Below are 14,045 nucleotides of genomic sequence, written 5' to 3' on the forward strand. Positions count from 1 at the left end.
AAGTGATGAAGAAGACATAAATTGGGAGGGAGGTAGTAAAAGAAAAAAGAATTCTATTGGCAAAAGGGTAAAAACAGAAAAAGAAAATTTAAAGGGATAAGTACACAAGAAAAAAGAAAGGGAACGGATATAGAAGAATATATACAGGTAATTATTTTTAGTGTAATGGTTAAGTTGAGTCATAGCCACAAGGTACAGTGTTTATTCTCACCTTTGGGAGGGACATTGCCTAGGCTTAGAATAGCCTATTAAGAAAGTCTGCCTAGTAATTAGTTATGAACTTATGAAAGTATGAATCTTAGAAAAATGGAAAATTAAAATTTAAGAGCGCTTTCTGTAAATGTGAATAGTATTAAGAACACAATAATAAAATAGGGATTTTGGAGTGGTGTAATTATGTTAGACTATACAAGATTGTTAACAAATGGAGAAAGATTACAAACACAGAAGCTATAGGAAGGAAATATAACCTGGAACAGGGGAAATGAGAGATGCTCTGTGATAGCCATATTCTGTAGAAATACAGTAAAGATATTAGATGTAATTTTAGCAAAAATTGAAAGCTTAACCACTGTAGATTTAAAATGGAAAAAAAACAAGTATATAGAATTATAACATTATATGCTTATATTGACTGTAAAGAAAGGGAAAGCTTATTTCGTCAGATTTTAGACTATGTAGTGATAAATATGAATATTATAATAACAGGAAACTTTAATCTTGACTTAAGAGGCTAGCATAAATTGAAAGGAAATTATATAAGAAAAATGTTAAAAGTTATAATGTGGTGAGTTAAAACTTTGGGACAAAAATCATGGACTTACAAAAGGGGTATGTATAGAACTGAAATATATTATTTTATAGTATCAGAAGGTTTAGTTATAGGAGAAGGGGAGTGGCTGAAACAGGATTTTCTTATCATCTTTTAATATGACTAGAGATAAAGGAAAACAAGGAATATATAAAAATAGGCAAAGGAATAACAAGGATAAATAAAAAATGGAATGAAAATGGAAAGAGATTAGCAATGCAGTTATGGAAAGATCATATTACTATAAGAACATTTTATAAAAAATGGTCTGAATGGTGGATGATATTTAAGGAAAAAGATAAAAAATGTTTTTTTTTTTTTTTTACAGTGGCAATATGATGTGAGAAAAGTAGAGAAAAAATATAAAAGAACATATAAGGATGCATTGGAAGATTCAGAACGTAATGATAGAAAGTGTTTTGGCAAAGAAAAAGAATTACATGAAAGAACTCAAGAAAAATACAAGAATTGTTATATAACCAGAGATATTTTTCCCAAGGAAAAAGAGAAAAAATATTGAGTTACTTGAGCAGATTAAAAAAGGGAGATGGTAGTATAATAAGAGAAATAAAAAATGTAAGTAAAATAGAAATAACTCAGAAAAGATTATGAATAATGTAATACAATATGTGCAAGAACTGTTTAAAGAAAAACAAATATAGTGAATAAAACATGGAAAGTAAAAAAGTTAACCAAAAAAGTGAATAAAGAGTTGGAAAAGGAGATTTCTTTAAATAAGCTAGGTAAAGTATTATTTAACATTTGTTTACCAAGAAAGTCCAACTTGGAACAAAGCCAATTTTCAGCAGAGGCCCAGGGAGAAATGCTCCAGACGCATGTCTTTATAACATGGGAGGAAACCCACATGAATGCAGGGAGGACATGCAGACTCCACATAGAAGGCACCCTAGCCAAGAATCAAACTGGAGAACTTCTGAGGCAATAATGCAGCTGCTGCACCACTGCGCCATCTATTAAGACATTAGGCATTAGACATTAGTTTACTAGGACAAGTAAATATAGATTCAGCTGCTGGACCAGATGGAATAGGATATGAAATGTGTCAACATTTAAGGGATTGGCAAACAAACATTTTTTTAAGATTTTGAATGAATGTTTAATGAAGGTTTTGTGTATAAAGAATTACGTAGTGGAATATTTCAAGTCATATGGAAGAAGGAAAATAAAAGACAATTAAAAAAACTGGAGCCCAATAGTACTGAATAATAATGATTATGAGATCTTTATGAAAATAATACAAAAGAGATTTGAAACTATAATAGAAAATAGTATGGAAGATAGTATATATACTACAAAGGGGAAGGATTGTCAAGCATTATTAATGACAATTAGAGAAGTTGTGGATGATATTATGAATAGAAAATAATAAACAAAAATCATGATAGGAGACCTAAATAAGGAATTTGACACAACTGGACATGAAATCGTATGGTTAATAATGAAAGAATATATTATAAGTGAGAAAGTTAGGAAATTATGTGTGTCAGCATGTAGTAATAATAAAGTAAAAATACTTGTAAATGGATTGTTAAGCCAAGAGGTACATATGAAGAGTGATGTAACACAGGGATGCCCAATGAGTTGTATATTCTGTGCATTAGTTATGAATGTGATAATTTGTGAAATTAATTACAAAACAAAGGCAGGTGGGGTATATAACACCTGAAGGGTTAAGAATTCCAGTTCTAATATATGTAGATGACATTACAATAATTGCAAAAAACAAAATTTGGATAGAAGAAGTAATAATTTGCACAAGTGAGTGTCTAGAGGTGATAGGGAGCTCTATAAAGGGAAAATAAAGGTTTAGATGATGTAGTAAAGCTAGAGGTATATATTTTACATTGAATTAAATTACTGTGTTGGATGTAAGATTTGGGAATAAATATATAAGTAGAATTCAATGGAAAAAACAACAAAAGAAATAAAACAAACATGTCTTTTCTGTAGAACGTATAAATTATCATTCAGAAAGAAGGCTTATTTGATAAATTTGGTGCTAATGGGTGAAATAACATACTTAGCAAGTGCATTTATACTGCCAATAGTGTTTGAAAAGGAATTATTGAAGATATTTTTTTCATTTATATTGGGTTCTAGATTAAACCGAGTAAAAAGAGGGGTTTTATATGTAAAAAAAGATGGAGGTGCAGGGTTAATTAACCCAGTGTTATATTCTACTTTATTAAATATATACAAAGTATTAAAGTGGATAAATGAAAAAAAGATGAGAGATTAACAGTAAAACTGTATAAATCTAAACATTATAAATGTTGGGTTATGGTAAAAAAGATTACAAGAGAAAAAGAGTGCATAAATGAAGAAATAAAATGTTACCAAGAAAAAATGTCTTTGTGGAAAATAAAAGTTGATGATATAGAAGAAGATAGAATACTATGGCATAAGAATGTGATGATAAAATATTACTATCTAAAACAATGGGAAAATCGAACAGATGAAACAATTAAAACTATAACAATAAGAAGCAAATGGTGTAATCAGAAAGTAGAATGTCAAGATTTATTGTAGAGACTGGTAATAGATAAATTGCCAGTAAAAGGAAATATGCCATATAAAAAGAAAAGTGTTAGAATATGTTTTCATTGTTAAGAAGAAGAAACTATGGAACATGCTTTGAAATGTAAAAGAGTAAAAATGTTATGGGTAAAACTATGTAAGGAAGGTTTTTTTTCCAAAGATGTAATAGAAGTAGTAAAATAAACATGGTTATGACTAAATATGGACATTATACAGAAGTAAAAAATATGTTTAAAGAATAGATAAAAAAGTGATTTTATGTTATATGGGTTATATGGAATGAAAGAAAAAATGAAATTATGTTTACTGTTAAATGGATTTTAGCAACAATATTAAGTAAAATCAGATGGTGGTTATGAAAAAAGGAGTGGGGGGACTAATAGGCATGAACATTTATTATTATTGTAATAAAGGAAATTATGGATATGTGTGTGAAGATTGGGTAGAGAGCCTGAAGGCTGCCAGCCTAGTCAAATAGAATTTTATAGATAATTCTATCATTTGTAAATATAAATGTAAACTACAGGCTTGTTGCTTTAAATGTAAAGAAATGCTGTTACAAAAATGTGGCAACAGTGCTCCCTACTGACCCAGTAAAAGCATGTGGTGACCCTTTCAAGGGAACAGTGGTGCTGAATAGTTTAGATGAAGCAATTCTTTCTATTGTTTTAACCAAGAGTTAAATTGCTAGACTTAAACATGCAAATGTATTTTTATTGCTCTGTTCCTGACCAGCTGCAAGATAACAAAAGGGAGATGTTAAGAATGTTAATGTAGTTAATGTATCAGCCTGGGAACCAAGAAAGAGTAAACAAATGATGTAATGTTTTACCAGAACTGCAGTTTCAATTTAAACAGTGAGAACCAGAGATTATTAAGCATTTCTGTCTTGATATCTAACTCAGCACTGCCTTGCTCTATGTAAGTAAGTGACTTTAGAAGTATGTTTTCTTGTAGTAATAGCTAGGACTATAAAGATTAAACTAAGTGTTTTTCTGTTGTGTCAGAAATGTACTACGGAATTATTTTAAGTGTCTGTGTGATCTCTGAACTCTTGAATAGCACTGTGGTGTAGTAGTATTGTCTTGTGTTTTAATTATTTATTATTAAATATTTTAAAAACATTTTACCTGTGGCTGTTTTATGTAGAGATAAGTTCATCTCTAGAGTACATTGCATATTTATAGAGTTTACTGTCTAACCCACTTCTATAGCTTTAGCCCTGGGCTATACTAAGAAAACAAACAAAAGTGAAAAACGGCAAACTGCAACGAAGCACGAACCACTTCATAAAACAAAAAGCAGTTTAATGTGAGCGCTTTCGGATGGGATAATACCCAACCTTAATCAGACAAAAATTGCATAGTAAAGCTACTTACTTATATAAATTAACCTTGACAGATTTATCCCATTAGGGATTAGCAATTAATTCAATTGGTTTAATTCTACACAATTTCAAATTTAAATCGCCAGTGGGTTTAAAAACATACAGCCACTCAGTCAACATCATTAAAAACAACGTAAACACCAAGAATTCAACACTATAACTAAAAATGCCTACAGCATTATTATAAAGATCTAACCACTTCTTCTTCGATCTCATATTCTTGAATTATATCACCAGAATATTACAATTTACTAAGATTACAAAATATGTATATATTAAAATTAAAAAAAAAATATATATATATATATTAAAATTAAAAAATATGAAAAGCTTTACCATGCAATCATTGCAGTTTGCCGTTTTTCACTTTTGTTTGTTTTCTCAGTCTTTATTTTACATTTTTACCCTGGGCTATACTATCAACTGGATAATAATATTGCACTGTAATAATTGGACACCCCTTTTAAGGGCCTTTGGGTAGCTGATAATTATTAGCTGGTAGTGGCAGTGATTACTACTGTATAGTCTGGGTAAACAGGCACAGCTGGAGAATCTGTGTGAAGTTGTATAAATACTTATCTCAAAGTGTGTGTGTGTGTCAGCTACTTGGGTAGGGACACAAAGCACTGGTTGGACAGAGAGGGTACTGGTGGTTAGCTTTCTAGCTAGGCTGAGATCTGGACCCTATCGCTGTGCCAGTGGGGAGTCTTATTGGGGACCTGGAGAGCAAGGGAGCAACCAGCCCCAGACTGACTGTGATCTCTGTGTGCACATAAGAAAATTGTACTTTACTGTGTGTATTTGTTATCCTTTCCTCTTATATGAGAAGCCCTCTCTGGTGTTAGGGGTGAGGATTAAGGCTCCTTGATTGCTGGGATTTGTATATTTATATAGCTGTACACATGTAATTATTTATAAATAATTAAATATTTTGTAAATAAGAGTTATTTTTAGTATATTAGTAAAGGACCCCTACTATTTTTGATAGGTGCTGTAGGATCATTTACATCCACATGACCTACCACCAAATCAAGCAGATGGGGCCTCAGTTTAACATCTCATCTGAAGTATGGCACACTCGGGAGTGCAACACCTCCCTTATGTTTCACTGCAGTGTTTGCAATCCATTAGTCTGGTGTGGTAATATAACCCAGAGCCTTCTACACAAAAGGTTATTGTGCCATGTGTTGTGACATGACATTGCAAAAAAATGAGATTGTTACTATACAAATGAGAACAAACAATACAACCCACCAGTTAATTGCTTGGAAGAAATTGTTTAATCTATTAGAAAAATATTAAGTGTTTTTCCTTTGTATGTATTTTGTTAAGGACACTGTATATAGTTCATTTTTATATATGTGTTATTATATTGTTAAGTTATTGTTTTACAAAAATAAAAAAACAGCCCTGCTTGCAAGGGGAAGTAGTGTAAAAATGCCCACCTCTAAGGTGCAGACTCTGACCATTCACCTCTCATGATTTTTGAAGCCCAGAAAGGGTAGCTTCTAATCTCTGTCAGTTCAAGAGCCCTATCAAAAAAATCAAATAAGGCGCCCACAGGTATCAGTTTTTATTTAAAGATTTAAAATATAATTAATTTTCTGAACACAATAATACTTTTGAAGGTGATATTGTAGGGTTCACTAGTCCTCCTATGGCCTGTGTGTAAGTTACACAGTACTCATTAGATTCCCATTATTGTAATACAGCTAAGTACTGCTGACGCTGTTAGGTGTTCCAGTTTTGACAAAAAATTAACATACTGCAATCAGAGATCTGAAGCAGGAGGTCTCTCAAAATGATAAACTGCAAATAAAATTTAATCTGTACAGAATGCAAGATCAAATGTATTGCAAGCATAAAAGAAAGTTGTTGTTGCAGTGGGACGAATAAGGCAGATTGTGTTTTTTTGAAAGACATCAGACACTGGTGCATAACAGCTGTTGCCAAAACACATCATACCTTCAGTGCGCAGTACTGATATCTCGTGATCTGGTGATTCCTGTCACTGTAGCGGTCCAATGGTGTAAACATAATGCTGAATGGGCCTGCCCACTGGCTAAACAATATGAAAAGATGGTGCCGTAGACTTTGTTGAGGGAAGAGGAATCTGCGATGATGGACTGTGAAGAAATTGAAAAAATATTAAGAGGACTGCATTAGAATGAAATGAAGTAGTAAACAGATATACTCAGGGAAATATGTGAAAAATTCAGGGCCAAGTAAAGTACATATTCATACTCAGAGTTTAACCTAAAAGGCAGGGCCTTCCCAGAAGCAATCCACTATTAACCTGCTAAACACATGATAAACCAAATACTTAAGGTTATGTACAACAAATGGTTTACAGCAGTGGCTGAAAACTAGGTCATGTAACTGATTCTTTTTCAGTTTTTTCTTTTTTCTTGTTGAATTTTTCGAAACTGTTAGGTTATGTAAACGCAGTAATATGACACTACCTACAAAAAACTTGAGCAATATCTATGATGTAGCAATACACTGTTCAAAAAAGGTCATGGCTGCTAAGTGTTTTCCAACAGATAAAGAATTAATTCTTTAAGATATGCCTATATATATATAGAGCCCTATATATGAGAACTAACAAGTGAGCACAGGTAAATCACCTGCACACACGCGCACACACACACACACACACAATGTATCAATGAATAACAAATAATTAAGAAATGCCATGCTGGTCCCCTATCAGAAAACAGAAAGACATTGAAACACAAGAGGTTATGTAATACTTTTTATGGGACTGACATAAGTTTTACAATTATTCTAGGTTTTGGACTTCTGTTAGTCTGAAAGCTCAAGCAGTCATAAAAACTATATTGGTCCAATCAAAGGTATTACTATAGCAATAACCCACGCCTGGGTGTAGGTAATGCTGGATTTACCCACGGTTGGCGTGATTTGGTCACTACGGCAAAGCCCGAATGGCCAAACAAAGCCAACCATGGGTAAATCCAGCATTATATTGCTATTCTACAATGTCATTATTTAAGAAAAAAAATAATTACTTTTCTTAAATAATGGCATTGTATAATGCCTCCTAGCTGCCCTTCCGCAGCTGTCCGGTATTCTGTGGCAATTCTGATGTACTGCGCATGCGTATGCCCACGCAGTACATCAGAGCTGTGGGCAAAAGCAATGGAGAAAGCAAGATCTCGGTTGCTTTTTACAAACTGTTTCACTATGTTAAATGGGTTTAACATAGCGAGACAGCTTTAAAAAAAGCAACAGAGAATCTCAGTTGCTTTTTTTAAAGCTGTCTCGCTATGTTAAACCCATTTAACATAGCGAGACAGTTTTGAAAAAAGCAATGGAGAAAGCAAGATCTCCATTGCTTTTTACAAACAGTCTCGCTATGTTAAAGGAGTTTAACATAGCAAGACAGCTTTAAAAAAAGCAACAGAGAATCTTTATTGCTTTTTTTAAAGCTGTCTCGCTATGTTAAACTCGTTTAACATAGCGAGACAGTGTGAAGCAACGGAGATTTTGCATTCTCCGTTGCTGTAAAAAAAAAAGAAAAAGAGTTATAGTAATGGAAAAAGTCCGGGCGACCGGACCTTTTTCCATTACTATAACTCTGATTTACAGCATGCACGCTGATCAATCAGCGTGCACATTTTTGAATATTAATGGGGGGGGTCGTTGTGTAAATCACTTCTCTGTTCTGCTGTCTCTGTATGTTCTGAGCAATTATTGAAGAACAAGTCAAATTCAAATGTTTACAGTTAATAATATAGCTATCTAGTGTGTTTTTTGAGATGGTTTAACCAAATACGACTTCAGACAGAAAATTGAAGGGGAAGACTGACAAAGGTGGACAATCCAAGGCATGTGGAATGAAGTACTCAAGCTTCTGATCTTAGTCTGAGTGACTTTAGCTTCAATTTATTGCTGGGACTGAGATCATAGCACAAAACACAAAAGACTGTATTTACCTGTTTTTATGCTGCTTTGTTTGGTTTAATTTCTCCATCTCATCTGGGGTACTAATGCCATGATGGGAATGGACCCCATTCCTAATTCAAAGTATGATTAATGCTTATGAAATTAGTATTGTTTCAATCTCTGATGTTAGCCAGAAGTGCTGTCTGTAGCATCCATAAAATGCCCAGAATTAACTCCTTCTATAATTCATATGGAGTTACATGTATTGGTAACATATGTAAGTACGATTGTTAATTATTTTTTATAAGACCCGTTGTGCCTAATACTATTGGAACTATCGGGGTATCCTTCTTCCACATTGCCATCAATCCTGGTATTTTATTACTTTGTGTCTCTTTGTACATAAGACACTGTAATCACTGGGTGTAGCAACTTCAGTGAACAATTCTACTTTTGTCTTCTATTCATGGACTATTATATCTGGTTTTCCCGCATCTATTTTTGGACTGTTGATAATGGGTGATCCCACGTGATATAAACTTCATGATTTTCTATAATGCTTTGTGGCATATGCTTCCAATGCTTCTCAGCTACTTCATTATTGTAATGTTTGCACAATCCCCAATGCAAGTCTTACCAACATTATTATGTCTTTCAGAATACAGGCCCTCTGCCATTAGTGTACGACACCCAGCAACAAGATGTGCGAGTGTTTCCAATTCTGTTTCACAAAACTTGCATTTGTCTGTTTCTTTGATATGTTCAATGGACTTTGTAAACCAGCGTGTGATAGATAGTCCACTGATAGTCCACTATCCTGGGCCACCATTAACATTTTATGTTTTGGATTAAATTCACCGCTCCTTAACCATGACCGTGCCTGCATCAGATCCTGATTGACGTGAGGTTCTTCCAGGAGTTTTCTGAACTTGCAAATATATTTATGTCTTTTCTGCATTTCCTGCCTTCTCATCTTGTCATTCACTTTATATTCTTTCTTTTGTTTTTTTTGGCACATTCAGTTACTGCCTGATGTTTTACTTTTGGTTTGCTTTACACTCCTGTTTGACACCAATACACTTCTGCTAAACTAAGCAGGGAAGTCATTTTAGACTTGTTTTCCTCATGTTTTAAAGCTTTCAATGTGTTTGGATCTTGTGAGGTCAGCAGATATGTATGGAGTCCTACAGTTGCAGATCTACACATGTTCCTGTTTGAGGTTTGTAATAATATAGATCACATCACTGCATCTCTCTAATACAACTAAATGGGCTTGAACTAAATAATTCTCTATTGATCTCCCAATTAATTGCAACCTTATACTGTACAACCCTGAAAAATTCTCATCCCTTCACTGCATCACTTAACCGTACACTAGTAAAAGACCTCTGTACTTCAAAGACAAATCATTACGCTCCACAACTACACAAAACAATAATGCAGGATACTCCCTGTATTCACACTACACTGCTAACAGCTGGAATACCATCCCACTCCACTTAGGAACAGTCTGACCTGAAAGACTTCAAATACGAACTGAAGCTATACCTAACAGATAAATGGCTATGCACCTGCACCACCCTTGGTTAAACTGGTACTAATGTAGCTATATAGATTTGTGCCATAACTCTCTACTGCACAACACTTTATGGACTGTTATCACAACTATAGCATTCTCTGTTGTCTCATCTGCTTTATTTCCCCTTCTTCCTTTCTTTGTGCTGCTCTAACTCTATCTTATCTGTCCGTATCCTAGATTTTGTACAAGTCTTTCCAGTAAGAAATATTCTTAAGTAAAACCTGACACTCTGCACATACTGATGACATTGCACTGCATATGCCTCCCTGCATTTACAAAAATATTCATATACAACCCATGCAACTGTAATTTTTAACTGAAACTGTTTGTAAATAATGCTAATGTTCATGATGTCTGTATAGTGGAGCTTTTCTCTCCAGGCCTCCTCTGAAAAAGGACACTGCTCAGTCAAACTTTTCTAGTAAACAAATGCCAAAAAATAAATTATGTAGCATAATAAATTACATTCCAGGGATAAAGATGCAATTATTTTGGATGAATCTCCTTCTCCTTTAATAACATTGAAACAGCTTTTTCCAAGCTGAAAGAGAAAGTGCTGGAACATCTTCATGATATTCACAAAGACAGTTTCTGGTCTGAGCTCAGATAGTGAATTGATGACTAGCTGCCTGCGTGGCTACCTTGAATGTCCATAACTTGCTTGTCTTGCACCTTGCCTTATGTGGGTGCCATGATTGACAAGGGTTATGTAACAAACAAATAAATAAATAAATAATACCTAAAATATTTTTAATCTGTGATTGTTTCTTTTTGTGTAGTTTTTTAAAACACATTTTCAAGGTAGATACTACAGGACTACTATATATGGTACCCTGGAAGAGATGTATTACTGCAGACTGTACTATACTGACTGATTTATAGCCTGCTCATTGCTGGAATGGTAGAGTATCTGCCTGTAATGCTGGTAACCTGGGAGGCTGGAATTCCTGCTGGGGACTTAGGCTTGAGAGGCTGATGGCTGGCTCTCAAGGGCAGGTTGTTTTTGAAGCTCAGTGCTGATCTCTAGAAGAGGCCAGATGTTAGTGCCACAGAGGTGTACAGCACATAGAGGGGAAGGTGGATATCAGTGCATCATGGGTGGAAGCTCCTGTGGATGTGTGCTTATATCACTGCATGTCTCTCTCCTTGGAAAGGCTAAAGCTATACAATGAATCGATTTGTTAAGGACTGGGTGACACAAAGTAAGGACACCTCATTCTTTTCTTCTCACCTTGGGTGATGGTTGAATTTCTCAATAATTGTGTCATTAGGCTGGTGACTCCAAACTTGAGTGGAGTAAGCTGACTGCTCTGAGGGAGCCGGGGGAAGCAGAACCTAACCTCAGAGATAGGATTACTTGGAAATCTTGGCAACATTGAGTCATTTATATCCAAGCCCATTTGTTTGCCTTTAGCCCTACAATTTGCAGTGAGCTTGAGGCTGGAAGAAGATGTATGTTTGGGTTTTATGCATTGGATGATGAATGTTCTCATCCATTTTAGCATTTTATCACTGGAGAGGAACATTCTTTGCATAAAAAAACACTTCTGTTGTGCTGTAAATATTGCACTACACCCAAGGAACAGAACAATGAAGATTTAACACTGGTGACCTGCCATTATGAAGATCAGTGATCAATGATGGCATATGAATATCAGTGATCAATGATGGCATATGAAGATCAGTGATCAATGATGGCATATGAATATGAGTGATCAATGATGGCATATGAATATCAGTGATCAATGATGGCATATGAATATCAGTGATCAATGATGGCATATGAATATCAGTGATCAATGATGGCGTATGAATATGAGTGATCAATGATGGCGTATGAATATCAGTGATCAATGATGGCATATGAATATCAGTGATCAATGATGGCATATGAATATCAGTGATCAATGATGACGTATGAATATCAGTGATCAATGATGACGTATGAATATCAGTGATCAATGATGGTGTATGAATATCAGTGATCAATGATGGCGTATGAATATCAGTGATCAATGATGGCATATGGATATCAGTGATCAATGATGGCATATGAATATCAGTGATCAATGTTGGCATATGGATACAGGATCAAGTTGAAGGAGCAACTGGTTCCATTTTTCTAATAAGATGACATTCAGTACAATTTTCCATTGTTTCCATTTGCTTTTTTGCCATTCCTTGAAACTTTAGCCCATTAAGTATGAGGAAATGACTAATATTACTAGTAAGTGCTTATAAAGGGTGGCAAGAACTTTTAAGTATGTCTTGTTAAGGTATACATGGCTCTGCATCTTATGGATCCTGTGATCACTTGCCTAACCTTATTCCTGTATTTCTCTGTACCTACAATGGGGTATGGTGAGATGAAGGTGGAAAATCAGCAGTAGAAATCTCCTTGATATGATAAAATGACATTTTTACTCTCTCCAGCTTCAATATCTCAGCACCTTGAGTTTGCAATTAGCTTTTAATGATCTCCTGATAGTGAGAGAAGAGGGTTACTATTCTGTTTTGGTACTTTTTGGTCTCTCATGAGCATTTGATCTAGATGACCATTCTATTTTTTTCAGATCATTTAGAAATATTGTGTAAATGTCCTGGATTGGCTTGCTTCATACCTATCAGGACGTACAAAGATGGTTGTTTCAAGAGTGAATTATTTCTCTATTCACCCACTAGTTAGTGAGGCTCCACAAGGCTTGAACCTTTGTCCACTGTTGTTTGCCATCTATTTGTTGCCTCTGGGAGACATTATTCATTCAAGATGATTGCAGTATCACTGCTATGCTGATGACACCTAGCTTTACCTCTCATTTCCTCAGGAGTCTGTGTCTGCCGTTACTTCCCTTTCTTATGATCTGGCCCCTTAATTCCCTTACTTCTCTTTCTTATGATCTGACCCTATTATCCCCTTACTTTTATTTCTAATTACCTAGGCTCTTAATTCCCTTATTTCCTTTTCTTATGATCTGGCCCCTTAATTCTTTTACTTCTCTTTCTTATGATCTGGCCCTATTATCCCCTTACTTTTTTTTCTAATTATCTAGGCTCTTAATTCCCTTATTTCCTTTTCTTATGATCTGGCCCCTTAATTCTTTTACTTCTCTTTCTTATGATCTGGCCCTTTTATTCCCTTACTTTATTTTCTAATTATCTAGGCTCTTAATTCCCTTATTTCCTTTTCTTATGATCTGGCCCCTTAATTCCCTTACCTGCCTTTCTAAGTATCTAGGCTCGTAATTCCCTTACTTTCTTTCTTATTATCTGGGCCCTTCCTTCCTTTTCATGTGATCTGGAATGTATCCATGAATGGATTTCAAGTAACAGGATCAAACTCAACTCTTGTAAGACAGTAGCTATGATGATTCATGTTTCTCTGAGAAACTCTTCCCCTCCTCTTTTTTTACCTGATATTTGCTGTGACAACAAATTTAAGTTTGTGCCTAAGGAGAAGGATTTTGGGATTATTTTTGATGACAGGCTGACACTTAAGGATTACATTTCTGCTGTGGTTAAATCTTGTTTCCATCTTTGGAATATTACCCTTATTAAAAACCTTATTCTTCCCAATGACCTCCCTACTGTAATTCATGCTTTGATGTCTTCTTGTTTATAGACTACTGTAATGCTTTAATTGTTGGCCATCGAGACTTTGAGACTGCATGTTTACAACTAGTAAAACTTTTTGCAGCTTGCTTACTTTCCAGGGTCTCAAGGCATCATCACATTACCCGGTCTTATAGAGTTTACATTGGCTTCCAGTAAACAATTGAATAACCTACAAGACATTCACTATGGTT

General features: G+C 34.6%; 1 protein-coding gene across 7 annotated transcripts in view; it reads right to left on the bottom strand.

The window, feature by feature from the left end:
* The window catches only part of FRY (FRY microtubule binding protein), a 2,210,679-nt gene that overhangs the window by 634,460 nt on the left and 1,562,174 nt on the right, over nucleotides 1–14,045 (bottom strand). For all 7 annotated transcript variants that reach the window (XM_044073229.1, XM_044073230.1, XM_044073228.1 and 4 more), the window contains exon 27: nucleotides 6,723–6,883. In XM_044073229.1, coding sequence (XP_043929164.1) covers nucleotides 6,723–6,883 — 161 coding nt within the window. The remainder of the gene's footprint in view (nucleotides 1–6,722; nucleotides 6,884–14,045) is intronic.

Source organism: Protopterus annectens, chromosome 5.part1 (assembly GCF_019279795.1).
Source record: "Protopterus annectens isolate FY-2018-M chromosome 5.part1, PAN1.0, whole genome shotgun sequence".
NCBI lineage: Eukaryota > Metazoa > Chordata > Ceratodontiformes > Protopteridae > Protopterus > Protopterus annectens.